This window comes from Pongo abelii, chromosome 20 (assembly GCF_028885655.2).
Source record: "Pongo abelii isolate AG06213 chromosome 20, NHGRI_mPonAbe1-v2.0_pri, whole genome shotgun sequence".
Lineage (NCBI taxonomy): Eukaryota > Metazoa > Chordata > Mammalia > Primates > Hominidae > Pongo > Pongo abelii.
In genome coordinates this window covers 64,624,887-64,638,704 of record NC_072005.2, presented here as the reverse complement: position 1 = coordinate 64,638,704, position 13,818 = coordinate 64,624,887, and the positions used below count along the sequence as shown (strand labels likewise).

The 13,818-nt window shown below is 44.5% G+C and overlaps 3 protein-coding genes across 10 annotated transcripts in view; 1 reads left to right on the top strand and 2 right to left on the bottom strand.

Annotated features, from left to right (window-relative positions):
- Positions 1-8,146, top strand: part of ZNF814 (zinc finger protein 814) — a 44,974-nt gene extending 36,828 nt beyond the window's left edge. Inside the window, exon 2 of the transcript XR_008516757.2 lies at positions 2,297-8,146. The gene's annotated coding sequence lies outside the window, so the exon portion shown is untranslated. The remainder of the gene's footprint in view (positions 1-2,296) is intronic.
- Positions 1-13,818, bottom strand: part of LOC112130069 (zinc finger protein 587) — a 99,016-nt gene that overhangs the window by 8,656 nt on the left and 76,542 nt on the right. The window contains exon 1 of one of the 4 annotated variants that reach the window (XM_024236605.3): positions 2,794-3,039. The exons of 2 other annotated variants lie outside the window; for them this stretch is intronic. In XM_024236605.3, coding sequence (XP_024092373.2) covers positions 2,794-2,826 — 33 coding nt within the window. In that variant the 5' untranslated portion in view covers positions 2,827-3,039. Of the gene's footprint in view, positions 1-2,793; positions 3,040-13,818 lie in introns of those variants that run through there. One more of the 4 variants, XM_024236606.3, reaches the window with a different exon arrangement.
- LOC103888720 (zinc finger protein 586) overlaps positions 6,640-13,818 on the bottom strand; it is an 85,364-nt gene continuing 78,185 nt past the window's right edge. For all 5 annotated transcript variants that reach the window (XM_024236594.3, XM_024236595.3, XM_024236597.3 and 2 more), the window contains one exon: positions 6,640-12,382. In XM_024236594.3, coding sequence (XP_024092362.3) covers positions 10,308-12,382 — 2,075 coding nt within the window. In that variant the 3' untranslated portion in view covers positions 6,640-10,307. The remainder of the gene's footprint in view (positions 12,383-13,818) is intronic.

Sequence of the window (13,818 nt, the reverse complement as noted above, 5' to 3'; positions counted from 1 at the left end):
CAGAGTGAAACTCTGTCTCAAAAAAAAAAAAAAAGAAAACCTAGCTGTCTCGGCTGGGTGCATTGTTTCATGCCTATAATCCCAGCACTTTGGGAGGCCGAGACGGGATGGTCACCTGAGGTCAGGAGTTCGAGACCAGCTTGGCTAACATGGTAAAACCTCATCTGTACTAAAAATACAAAAATTAGCTGGGCATGGTGGTGGGTGCCTGTAATGCCAGCTACCTTGAAGTGCTTGAACCTGGGAGGCAGAGGCTCCAGTGAGCCAAGATTACGCCATTGCACTCCAGCCTGGGCAACAAGACTGAAATGCCACGTTAAAAAAAAAAACCTAGCTGTCTCTTTACAAAAAGTGAATCCTGAATCCAGATCCATGTGATTTGCCACTTATCTGATCCATTAACCCTCACCTGGATTATGGCAGGAGCCTTATCTCTGACCTTTCTTCGGCTTCCCTCAATCCACAGTCTATGCAACAAGGTCCAACCAGATGAAGGCTGTAGCCAGATACAACTGTGGTAATATCACCTCCTGACTTTGATCCATTTTATCTCTAAGCATTTCACAACCTGGTAACAACTCCTGGGTTAATCTTACAAGGTTGTTTACATTGGTTGACAGAAATGGGAATACCTACATATAACCAGCCATGGCCTTAGTATCCTGGGTTTAGAGATTCTCCAGGGTCCTCAGATCAAAGGACTGAAAAAATGGCATTTAAGAATCCCAGGACACCACAAGCTAGAGAACCTGTAGATGCGGGTCAGGACCAATGAGGGGATTGAACACCCTCCACTTCCCTGTGTGGGTTTCCTAAGTGCTTTTGCAGCCAGGAGTGCCTGAGGGGAGAGGCAGACATTACAAACATGTCACGGGATTTGATAAGCTCAGGCCTCCCTGAATCCTTTCTTGTCCCTGGAGCCAGGTAACCCTAAGGCTGGTTGTCTGACCTGCTTGTCTCAGTGCAAAATGTCATCTCTACCACCTATGTGAGCTACAAAAAGGATTCAACCTCCCAAGACCCCAAAGTCCTCATCCTCTCTCTCTATGATGCTCTTCCTTTGACTGGCCTTTGGGAAACTTCTTAAAAGCCTGGATTTGGATCATGTCCCTCCTTTCTTCAAAACCCTCCATGGCTTCTAGCATCCTCATGATGAATGCACAGCGCCTGGCCTGCTTGCTTTACCAGGAAGAGCTCCGTCTCACACTTTGTTCCTGAGAGATGTCTGTAGACACCAGGTTCCATCCTTCCAGCTCCGTCCATCTGCAGGCCATTGCCTGCACCCCTCCCTGTGCCTGTCACTCTCCCCACTGCATCCCACTGGAGTCAGAAACAGGTGAAACTGACTGCAAAATTATAACTGAGGAAATTATGACAGTGAAAGAAATCAGACCTAATTGACTCCATCTTGCTTCCAACATTTCAGCCGTCCTTGTTCATTCCGGGGCATAGGCTGAATTAACTTAGGAAAAGAATTCAGTTCATAGTTTCACTCTGAAACAAAATTGATAATAGCCATTTCCTGAAGAGACCCCCTTTTTGCCTGGGGACCAGCCTGTCTTTGCAGGACTAACAAATTAGCTACAAGAATAGAAATTACGGTTTAGGGGTCATGCAGCTTCTGGCTCCAAGAGTCTGAACCTCCCCAAGTTGCTCCTGAAGATAATGTTACTATTGTAAAACCTAATGTGAGTTTCTGGGGTGCTAGGTAAGTTGGTCTCCCCTGTGTGAGACACCCATGGGAAGCCATGGGCATCCTCTGAGGAGAAAAGTCTCCTTATTGCCTTCATGTCTTTATGTCCCGAGAGCATAACTGTTCAGCGGCATTCCATAGGTTGCTCAAGGAGATAACACTCCCTTGAAGCAGTGGAGTATAATCAAACATCTTGGCTCCTCCTGAAACCCACAGCCACCTGTTTTAGTCCCGATAAGTTAAAGATCTTAAGTAGTTTAGAAACACGCCTTTGCTCAAGGAAATTCACAGAAACGGCCAGTGCTATACATCTTATCGAATGACTCACGAGTTCTCCTTTACTGATTAATCCTTTTCCTAATCCCTTCCTCCCCCTCCAATCTGCCATAAGAATAAAGAGCTTGTAAGCCAATAAACTGGGTGGAGCCCAAGAGCTCTGGGCCACCAGGAAGCCTCCAATGCCCCGGCCACCTGGACCCGCCTTTTAAACGCGTATTCTGTCTCTTTCTAACTCCTTTGTCTCCGCTGGACTCAGGGTATCCGCTGGGTGGTGTGCGGCTGGTTTCCCCAACGTCTAAGATCAGTGCTTGGGGTATTTTGCAGATCCTGCACTGGATGGATCAGCGGACAACACACAGACAGGTAATCTGGGTCAATCAGTTCTGCCAGCCCACCCAGAACAGAAAACAGCATGAAAAACTCATTTTAACCCCTTATGAATCCATCTCCAACCTGACCGATCAGCACTCCCCACTTCCCAAGCCCCTACCCGCCAAATTAATTTTGAAAACTCTGATCCCAGAATGCTTGGGGAGACTGATTTGAATAATAATAAAACTCCTGTTTCCCGAACAGCAGGACGGCTCTGCGTGAATTACTATTTCTCCACTGCAACTCCCCAGTCTTCATAAATCAGGTCTGTCTAGGCAGCTGGCAAGGTGAACCCACTGGACGGTTACACGGAGAGGCCTCCTGTGAGCGCCTCAGTGTCCCTATGCCGGGTACCAGCTACAGACCCGTGAGCAGGAGCCGCTCCCTCACTGGTTTAGGACCTGGGTGATGATGGGGTGACCTGAGGGCACAGAAGGCGCCACAATTACCTGAGTCGGGTGCCTCGGCGCAGACGCTGCCATCGGACTACTTGGGGAAGCACGGCCCGGGAGCAGTGGTCGCCGTCACGGGGCTGCAGGGCCGTCTCTGGGCACTGAGGACGATTCCTCTCCACCTTCTAGGTTCAGTCACCGCGGTCCCACCCAGCACTCAGGGGCCACAAACTGGGGAAACACCCACATAACCCATACACAGCCGCTACTAGAGACCCCGGAAGTCTCGGCCTTACGTTACGTGCACACGTGGAAATGCCTTCTTTCCGAGTGCTCATTGGCTCTGACCGGCTGTCGTTTAACGCAGAGCTTTCTGGGTAATGTAGTTCCCCACTTTCCATGACACAACATGGTTACCAGGTTCTGAAATGCTCATGGCTCAGATGCACCTCCAAGCCTTTGCACCTATTGGTTCCTCTACCTGTATTACTCTATCTGGGGTGAAGCCTGTAATACACAGCATTTACCTGAGCTAGGTCCCTCAGTGTGGCTGCTGCCATCAACTGTGGGTAGAGCAGGCATCACCCCAGCCAGTGCCTATGAGCTTCAGAACTGCCACTTGGGAGCAGAGATGACTACTCCTCTTGTGCCTTCTCAGTCCCAACCCAGTACTCCCTGGCCTGACAAGCATGCCCAGAAATCCCTCATCCTGGGCCTTGCAACTAGCACCTTCTGGGTAAAGTACTTCCCAGAGCTCTCAGCCAACAATGGTGGTATCCTCCAAGAGCAAGCCAAACGCAGACCATGTCACACTCTGAGGGCTGCCTTTGAAAGCCCTGCTCACACCTCAAGGGAGGAAGACTATTGATTCTTTGTAAAAGCATCAAATAGGTATCACATCAGACTCTAGGAAGCTCATCCTGCACCCAGAGAATAAAAATACTATTTGAGATGCTCCTAAACTTCACTTATCTAAGTGGCCATATCATTGGCATCATTCAGACTTACCGAAATGTGTGCACTCAGAGCTGAGAACATTAAGTATTGATTGCTCTTTAAATTCACGTAGACTGAATCATTACACTCAGTTTTGTGAGTTTCATTGTTTTGTTGGGAACAAAAGAAAATTCTCCATAAGACATGATGACAGGATGGGTACAAAAAACAGTGAGCAAAATGAATAAGACCTAATATTTGCTACCATAACAGGGTGTCTATAGTCAAAATAATTTAATCACACATTTAAAAATAACTAAAAGGGTATAACTGGACCGTTTATAATACAGAGGATAAATGTTGAGGTGATTGAGACCCCATTTACCCTATGATTATCACGTATGGCATGGCTACATCAAAATATCTAATGTAATCTACAAATGTATACACTACTATATACCCACAAAAAATAAAAATAAAGGCCAGACATGGTGGCTCACCCCTGTAATCCCAGCACTTTGGGAGGCCAAGGAGGGTGGATCACCTGAGGTCGGGAGTTCGAGACCAGCCTGACAAACATGGAGAAACCGTGTCTCTACTGAAAGTACAAAATTTTCCAGGTATGGTGCTGCATGCCTCCAATTCCAGCTACTCAGGAGGCTGAGGTAGAAGAATTGCTTGAACCCTGGAGGTAGAGGTTGCGGTGAGTCGAGATCATGCCATTGCACTCCAGCCTGGGCAACAGGAGTGAGACTCTTTCTCAAATAAAATAAAATAAAAATAAATAAATAAATTGCTGGGCATGGTGGCTCATGCCTATAATCCCAGCATTTTGGGAGGCCAAGCCAGGTGGATCATGAGGTCAGGAGTTTGACACCAGCCTGATCAATATGGTGAAACCCCATCTCTAATAAAAATACAAAAATTAGCCAGGCGTGGTGGCTCATGCCTGTAATCCCAGCACTTTGGGAGGCCAAGGTGGACAGATCATGAGGTTAGGAGATCAAGACCATCCTGGCTAACAGCAAAACCCATGTTAAAAAACTAGCTGGGCATGGTGGCAGACACCTGTAGTCCCAGCTACTCAAGAGGCTGAGGCAGGAGAATCACCTGAACTCTGGAGGCAGAGGATGCAATGAGCTGAGATCGTGCCACTGCACTCCAGCCTGGTGTCAGGGCTAGACTCCTTCTCAAAAAAATAAAATAAAAAAATAAAATAATAATAAAGATCTAATGACAGGGAAATAGACGGATGTTGGTACACCCTGAAGCAGGTCGTGAAGCCGGCAGTTGGCCACTGGCTCCCACAGAAAATTGCTCTACTAATGCTAGCAAATCCCAAAATTGGGGCTCAATCCAGGAGGGTTCCTGGCTTCATAAAGGAAATAATTCAAGAGCAAGCCAAGAGTGTAAACTGAAGGCAAAACAAGTTTATGAGAGCAACAGAGTACAGGAAAATGGCTGCTCCACAGACAGAGCAGGGCTACTCCACAGGCAAAGTAGCACCCGTGGATTGTTGGCTAGCTATATTTATAGCTACTCCTTAGTTATGTGCTAAATAAGAGGTGGGTTATTCATGAATTTTCTAGAAAAAGGGTGGGGAGTTCCCAGAACCAGGGGTTCCTTCTCTTTTAAACTACATGAGGTAGCTTCTGGGCATTGCCATAGCATTTGTAAACTGCCTTAGTGCTGGTGGGAGTGTCTTTTAGCATGCTAATGCATTATAATGAGCATATAATGAGCAATGAGGCAATGAGCATAACTAGAGTTCATGTTCTTGCCATCTTAGTTTTACTGCTTTCAGCTGGTTTCTTTAGTGCATCCTGTTTTGACCAGATCCTGTTTCATCATGAGAAGGGTCATGACCAGTGCTCAGAACACAAGTCCTGCTGATCTATGTCACTATGAGGATCACTATGTCAATATGTTTCTTAATCCATGTGCTAAGGTGTACTCAATTTCTTTAATCACATTGACATCTATCTCAAAGGAAGAGCAACTTAACCAATGCCACTGTGGTACACACATCAATGGCTACAACTTTCACAATTACAGCACAGGTAAAAAAAGGCCATCTGAATAACAATATAAATACAGCATCTGAGCTCCAAAATTTTATCTACTTACAAGAAAGTGGTTATTATTTTCCAGTGACTGCAGGAATAGTTTCACACTGGGAACTGGGATTATCTCAGAATAAATGTTTTTTTGTTTTTTTGTTTTAAACAGAGTCTCACTCTGTTGCCCAGGCTGGAGTGCAGTGGTAACCTCAGCTCACTGTAACCTCTGTCTCCTGGGTTCAAGTGATTCTCCTGCCTCAGCCTCCTGACTGAGTAGCTGGAATTACAGGCAAGTGCCGCCATGCCTGGCTAATTTTTGTATTTTTAGTACAGATGGGGATTCACCATGTTGGCCAGCCTGGTCTCAAACTCCTGACCTCAAGTGATCCACCCACCTGGGCTTCCCAAATTGCTGGGATTATAGGCATGAGCCATCATGCCTGGCCTCAGAATAAATTACAGGTGTGGTGGCTCATGGCTCAGGCCTGTAATCTGAGCACTTTGGTAGGCCAAGGCAGGCAGATCACTTGAGGCCCAGAGTTTGAGATGAACCTGGTAACACAGTGAAACCCCATCTCTACTAAAAATACAAAAAACAGCCAGGCATGGTGGCTCATGCATGTAATCCCAGCTACATGGGAGGCTGAGGTGGGAGACTCACTTGAACCTGGGAGGTGGAGATTGCAATGAACCAAAATCACACCACTGCACTCCAACTTGGTAGACAGAGTCTTGAAAAAAAAAAAAGTAAGCAGCAAGTAAAATATCCATAAATGGATGGATGAATGAATGAATATACAATGACATTTCATGGCAGACTATATTTCTCAGCAACATAAAACGAATGAACAACTCATATACCTACATTGACATCAAAATAAGCATGATGCAGGAGAGCACCCAGGGATTATAAGAGGAAACACTTTATTACATCAGTCAGAAAATTCCAGAAAATGGAAAGTACTCTATCATACAGCAAAGTAAATCAATGGTTGTTTGGAGAGCAGAGAGAAAAACTTTATAAAGCCTCCAAGTAAATACAAAGGTGATAGATTAGATAAATTCATTATTGTGACTCTGATGATGGTTTCAAGGGATTATAATAAAATTCAAGACTTATCCTACAGCTCATATATGTGTACTTTATTGGATGTCATTTATATCTTTTATTTTATTTTTAAGATGGGGTTTCACTCTATCACCCAGGCTGGACTGCAGTGTTGCAATCTTGGCTCATGGCAACTTCTGCCTCCCAGGCTCCAGCAATCCTCCCACATCGCTAAGACTAAGGTACATGCCACCATACCTGGCTATTTTTCCTAGAGACAAGGTTTTGCCATGTTCCCCATGCTGGTCTCAACCTCCTGGGCTCAAGGAATCTGCCTTCTTTGGCCTCCCAAAGTGCTGGGAATACAGGCATGACCCATGATGCTCAGCCTATACCTTATTACAGCTTTTATAATATGGTTTAAGAGAAAAATACAGATTTGCCATTATTTTTGGTGACAGGTTTGGCAATTCTATGTTGACTCTACCAATTCTTCTCATGCCCTAAGTGGGGAAACTAGCCTCCATAGAAGCAAATATTGATGTAGCAGTATGGTCATTTCTACCTGATTGAACTGGATCGCTGGCGGGTCACAAAGCTACATCACTGAACTGAGATCTTTTTCCCTATCCTGTTCCTCCTGTTAATATAGGAGTTACCTTAAGGTGAGCAGCCCAAAAGTTTACATGAATTCACAAAACCTTTAGATTATTTCCTCTGACCAAAGCTTAGCTAGACAACATTCATCATTATGGAAGTCCTGAGAATTTCTGTATCTGCTTATCCATCAGAGATATAGTGACTGGATAACTGTGGACACTCCTTTAAAAGACATACACTTCAGCCAAACACAGTGGCCCACACCTGTAGTCCCAGCACTTTGGAAGGCAGAGGTGAGCAGATCACCTGAGCTCAAGAGTTGAATTCAAGACTAGCCTGTGCAACACGGTGAAACCCGTCTCTACTAAAACTACAAAACATTAGTGGTGTGGTGGCATGCACCTGTAATTCTAGCTACTTGGGTGACTGAGGTGGGAGAATCACTTGAACCCGGAAGGCACAGGTTGCAGTGAGCTGAAATGGTGCAACAGCACTCCAACCTGGGTGACAGAGTGAGACTGTGTCTCAAAAAAAAAGAAAAAAAAAAGATATATTTCAAAAACTTTATTGCTGTCCCCTCTGCTGACTGTAAATGCAGTAACTAAGTAACCATAAAATTATAATTTCACCCTATAGCCTTACAACCTGTGATGTTGCCCTACAGAATTCTGGATATCAGGGCACATGTGTGCCTTGTAAGATCTGCTGAACAGAGTTCCCTCAACAGTACTGAGCACAATGCAATATACCTCATAAGACAGAATTTTGTCTGGTTCAAAAAAAATCACCAATCTTTCAGTGTGGTATTGACACTAAAATAAAAAACCCACCACAGGTTGTTATAAAAACTGCCCTGTACCCAGCTGACCTATGAACCCACAATCTGTAGTATCCATGCTACAGATGAAGACCACAAAGCCATGAAGTCATCCATTGGAGGCCTTGGGCAGCTATGCAAATAGGCCACAAGTGAAGAAAGCTATATTCTGCATTCATGCTGTCCCTTGAGCCACAGAGTTTAGCTATGCTGTCCTTCAAGGTAGCAGTAACCAGGCTGGAGTGCAGTGGCATGATCTCAGCTCACTGCAACCTCTACCTCCTGGGGATCAAGCAATTTTCCTGCCTCAGACTCCTGAGTAGCTGGGACTACAGGTGCGCCACCATGCCCGGCTAATTTTTGTATTTTTAGAAGAGACAGGATTTCACTATATTGCCCAGGCTGGTCTCGAACTCCTGTCCTTGTGATCCACCCACCTCGGCCTCCCAAAGTGTTGGGATTACAGGCATGAGCCACCGTGCTTAGCTGAAATAGTCCATCTTTTCAAGTCAGCACAAGAGTCCTCTGGGATAAAAATGGGGAAGGTCCATGGTGTAACTTATCAGAAAGAAATGAAAAAGCAAGAAGTGCTGAGGCTACTCAACAAATCCTTCTGTGACCAGATCTGGAATTAAAAATTAAAGAAATAAAAAAGTCCCAGCATGGTGACTCACACCATGCCTATAATCCCCACATTTTGGGAAGCCAGGCAGAAGGATCACTTGAGACCAGCAGTTTGAGACCAGACTGTGCAACACAGCAAGACCCTGTCTCTACAAAAAATATAAATTTAAAAAACGCCAGAAGCAGTGGCTCACATCTGTAATCCCAGCACTTTGGGAGGCCAAGGCAGGTGGATCATGAGATTAGGGGTTCAAGATCAGCTTGACCAACATAGTGAAACCCCGTCTCTACTAAAAGTACAAAAATTATCTGGGTGTGGTGGCAGATGCCTGTAATCCCAGCTACTCAGGAGGCTGAGACAGGACAATTGCTTGAACTCGGGAGGCAGAGGTTGCAATGAGCCAGGATCACACCCCTGCACTCCAGTCTGGGTGACAGTGAGACTTTGTCTCCAAAAAAACAAAACAAACCAAAAAAACCAAAAAACCAACCAAACAAACAAATAAAAAACTTAAAAAAAAAATTCCTTGTGAATGGGAGACAACCAAAATATACTTCTGGAATACAAAATAGGTGAATGATGCAATGTGGGTACCTACCAAGTAGCTGAGATGTAATGGCTTTTGCCAGATAAGTGGCAGTCACATAAGTCTAGTAAGATAACAGGGCATAGTAAAAAATATAATACAGATGCCTCATGCCTGGAGTTTTTTCAATTTGGGCACATGGTACCCTCAAAGGATCTCCTCCCATGTTACACAGAAAAACATAATTGGCTGAGCACAGTGACTCAAACCTACAATCTCAGCACTTTGGGAGGCTCAGGTGTACAGATTGCTTGAGCTCAGGAGTTTGATACCAGCCTGGAAACATGGTAAAACCCTATCTCTAGTAAAATGAGAAAATAGCCAGGCATGGTGGTGCATGCCTGTGGACCCAGCTACATGGAGGCTAAGGTGGGAAGATCACTTGAGCCTAGGGGGTGGAGGATGCAGTGAGCTACAATCACAGCACTGCACACCAGCACAGGTGATGGAGTGAGACCATCTCTCCAAAAAAAGGATAAAATAATAACATTCCCTATATATCTAACCTATACATCTACAGTGTTTTTCTTATCTCAGTGTTCTAGGATTCAATGAAAGAAGGCACAACGCTTTTTTGCAAACATTACACTCAAAAGGCATTTCTGTAGTGACAGCTTTCCTGTGAGTTTTGAAGCCAGACTTCTGGATAAATATCCTATATTTGCCACACTAGTAAGGCCTTCATTCAGTGTTAAATATAATCCTGAAGGAATACAGAGGTGTGGCTACAAAACTGCTGAATTTATTTTACTTGTAAGGACTTTTCTCTGGTGTGAACTCTCCAATGTCCAAGGAGAGCAGACTTTTGGGTAAACATTTTCCACATTTGCTGCAATCACAAGATCTTACTCAGGTGTGTGCTCTCCTGTATTTAATGAGACTGGACTCATTCACTACACTCATAAGGCCTTTCTTTCATGAACTCTCTGATGATGATGAAGTGAAGAGATTTGCCTAAATTTTTTTTCACATTCACTACACCCATAAGGCTTTTCTCCAGTGTGAACTCTCCTGTGATTAGTGAGACTGGAGATTCCAGCAAAAGATTTCCCGCATTCACTGCACTCATAAGGCTTCTGACCAGTGTGAACTCTTCTGTGACTAGTGAGATAGGAGCTTGCAGCAAAAGATTTCCCGCATTCACTGCACTCATAAGGCTTCTGACCAGTGTGAACTCTCTTATGAACAATGAATGCACAGCTGTGGGTAAATGACTTCCCACAATCATTGCATTCATAAGGCCTTTCTCCAGTGTGAACTCTCTGGTGTGCAGTGAGGTGGCACTTGTGCCTAAAAAATTTCTGACAAGCCTCACATGCATATGGCTTTTCTCCACTGTGAATTCTCTGGTGTACGAGGAGGTGAGACTTCTTCTTAAATAATTTTCCACATTCCCAACACATATAAGGCCTTTTTCTAGTATGGCCATCCTGATGTAGAATTAGGTTACCCTTGTGACTAAAACATTTCCCACATTCCCCACACTTATAAGGTCTTTCTGTAGTGTGAACTCGCTGATGACTCCTAAGGTGTCCTTTTTCATTAAAAGATTTCCCACAGTCTCCACACTTGTAAGGTCTTTCTCCAGTGTGCATGCGCTGATGGATCCTAAGGTGCCCCTTTGAAATATAAGATTTCCCACATTCTCCACACTTGTAAGGTCTTACTTCAGTGTGAATGCGCTGATGGTAACCAAGGCTGGGCTTCCGACTAAAAGATTTATCACATTCTCCACACTTGTAAGGTCTCTCTCCAGTGTGAATGCGCTGATGGCTCTTAAGGTTCATGTTTGAGCTAAAAGATTTCCCACATTCTCCACACTTGTAAGGTCCTTCTCCAGTGTGAACTTGTTGATGGCGCCTAAGATATCCTTCTAAGCTAAAATATTTCCCACATTCTTCACACCCATAAGGTTTTTCTCCAGTGTGAAATTGCTGATGTTGAATGAGGCTGCTCTTTTGACTAAAAGATTTCTCACATTCTCCACATTCATAAGGTCTTTTTCCACTGTGAACTCTCTGGTGATTACTGAAGCTTATATATTTGCTAAAGGATTTCCCACATTCTCCACATTCATAATGTTTTTTGTCAGTGTGAACTCTCTGATGATTACCGAAGCTAGCATATTTGCTAAAGGATTTCCCACATTCTCCACATTCATAAGGTCTTTTCCCAGTGTGAACTCTCTGATGATTACTGAAGCTAACATATTTGCTAAAGGATTTCCCACATTCTCCACATTTATAATGTTTTTTTTCAGTGTGAACTCTCTGATGATTACTCAAGCTATCATATTTGCTAAAGGATTTCCCACATTCTCCACATTCATAAGGTCTTTTCACAGTGTGAACTCTCTGATGATTACTCAAGCTAACATATTTGCTAAAGGATTTCCCACATTCACAGCATACATAACATTCTTCTCTAGGGAGAAGGCTCTGGTGCTGACTGAGTATATGTTTGGTGTTAAAATGTTTCATGGACTCTCCATGGCTATAGTGAGCTCCCCCACAATGAAAGGGAGACACACACTCAGTTTTGCTGTTTGACTTCTCCCCAGTGTGACTGACCTCCTGCTGGAGTAATCCTGACCTGGGCAAAAAGTCCTTCCCACTCTCACTGAAGACAGATGACTCCCCTGACACATGGAACTTACACCTCTTCAAAAACAATGCCTCCTCAACACTCACTCTGTAGGGTTTCTCTCCAATGTACTCATTCTGGTGCTGATGAAAGTTTCCACTGTCATACAATGTATTCCCCCAGGCTTCACACCTGTGCAGTTTCTGCTTGTGATGTGTTCCCTGATGATCTGCCACATGCAAAATGTCTCCCAAGATCGGGCCACACATCTCACAGGGGTGGGCCTTCTTGGGAGACACACCTGCCATAGGACTCCTGACCTGAATCTCTCTTTGTATATAAATAGTCCGCTTAGAAGGTGCCGCCTCATCTTCCACTCCACACCAACAACCTGAAAGCAAGAAAATGCTGGTGAAGTGCATGTTAACTCTGGTGGGAAGGCACAGACCACCCACAAGTGTATCTGACAAACTGAGGAATTACTCCAAGGAAATACTTGGAGGAACAGAATGTTGGCTTCAGGTGGAAGATGGTGCTATGTATTATTACTGGACTATTATGGTCACAGAATGTAGGAGGTCTCATAAGTTAAAGGACACAACCATATATGTAACACAGGGAGTATAGGCAGGGTCTACAATTCCTGCATCTGCAAACCACTCATCTGCAGAATTTATGTCCTCATGACATGTGAGTGCTGTAGAGAGGGATTTGTCCAGGCCAAGGAAAACACAAGTACAACACAGCAGCTACTGCTTGAGAACAGTTTGTAACAAAGTGTACATACTTGCTAACACAAATCTCTATGCAAAAAAAAAGAACACTGTAGATGGTGACATATGTAAAATGGATGAGATTTGGGGTCAAGAGACATGAAGATTAGATAGGAGAATGGATATTAGGGTACAAGTTCACGTACAAGTAGGTCAAAAGTTAAAAAAAAAAGTAGAAATGATAAGATAGACAAGTGACAAGTGTGATGTTCTCAAGAATGAGGAAGAAAAGACAAATTATGTGTGCCTACTTCTCTTGCCACAAAAATACTACTAAAGTAGAATAGGTTCCTGGTATGTTTCATTAAAGCCCTGACTCCATGACATCCTCCAGGGTGCTGCTCATTTTTTTTTTTGAGATGGAGTCTTGCTCTGTCACTCAGGCTGGAGTGCAGTGGCGTGATCTGGGCTCACCGCAACCTCCCCTCCTGGGTTCAAGCAATTCTCTGCCTCAGCCTCCTGAGTCGCTGGGACTACAGGCACGTGCCATCATGCTTGACTGATTTTTGTAATTTTAGTAGAGACAGGGTTTCACCATCTTGGCCAGGCTGGTCTTGAACTCCTGACCTCATAATCCACCTGCCAGGGCCTCCCAAAGTGCTGGGATTACAGGAGTGAGCCACCATCCCCAGCCCAGGGTGCCACTCTTTAGGGACTCACTCCTTCTGAGCCTATTATGCTGAGGCTGAATTCATTTGCATCTTCTGGGTCAAATGGAGGACGTGCCTCCCACCACGATGATGACCAAATACATGGGACATGAATGATGCACAGACTAAGGGAAAGACAGAACAAGGGAACAGCCAACATTGTCTCAGAACAACTTGCCCATGAAAGCCCATGAGAGAAAAAAACTGAGTATTTCAAGGAGAATTTCTAAAGGAGGTCTGGCAAGAACAGCCTCTGGTCTATGTAGGCAGTGATGTAGTCTGTGAAGGCAATTCCTGCCACAGGAAGGCATAAGAAAATAGCAGCTAAAGAAAGGAAGTAGACTGTGGGTACACAGGAACCTGAAATCTGGACAAGGACACCCAAACATCCACAGGACTAACAA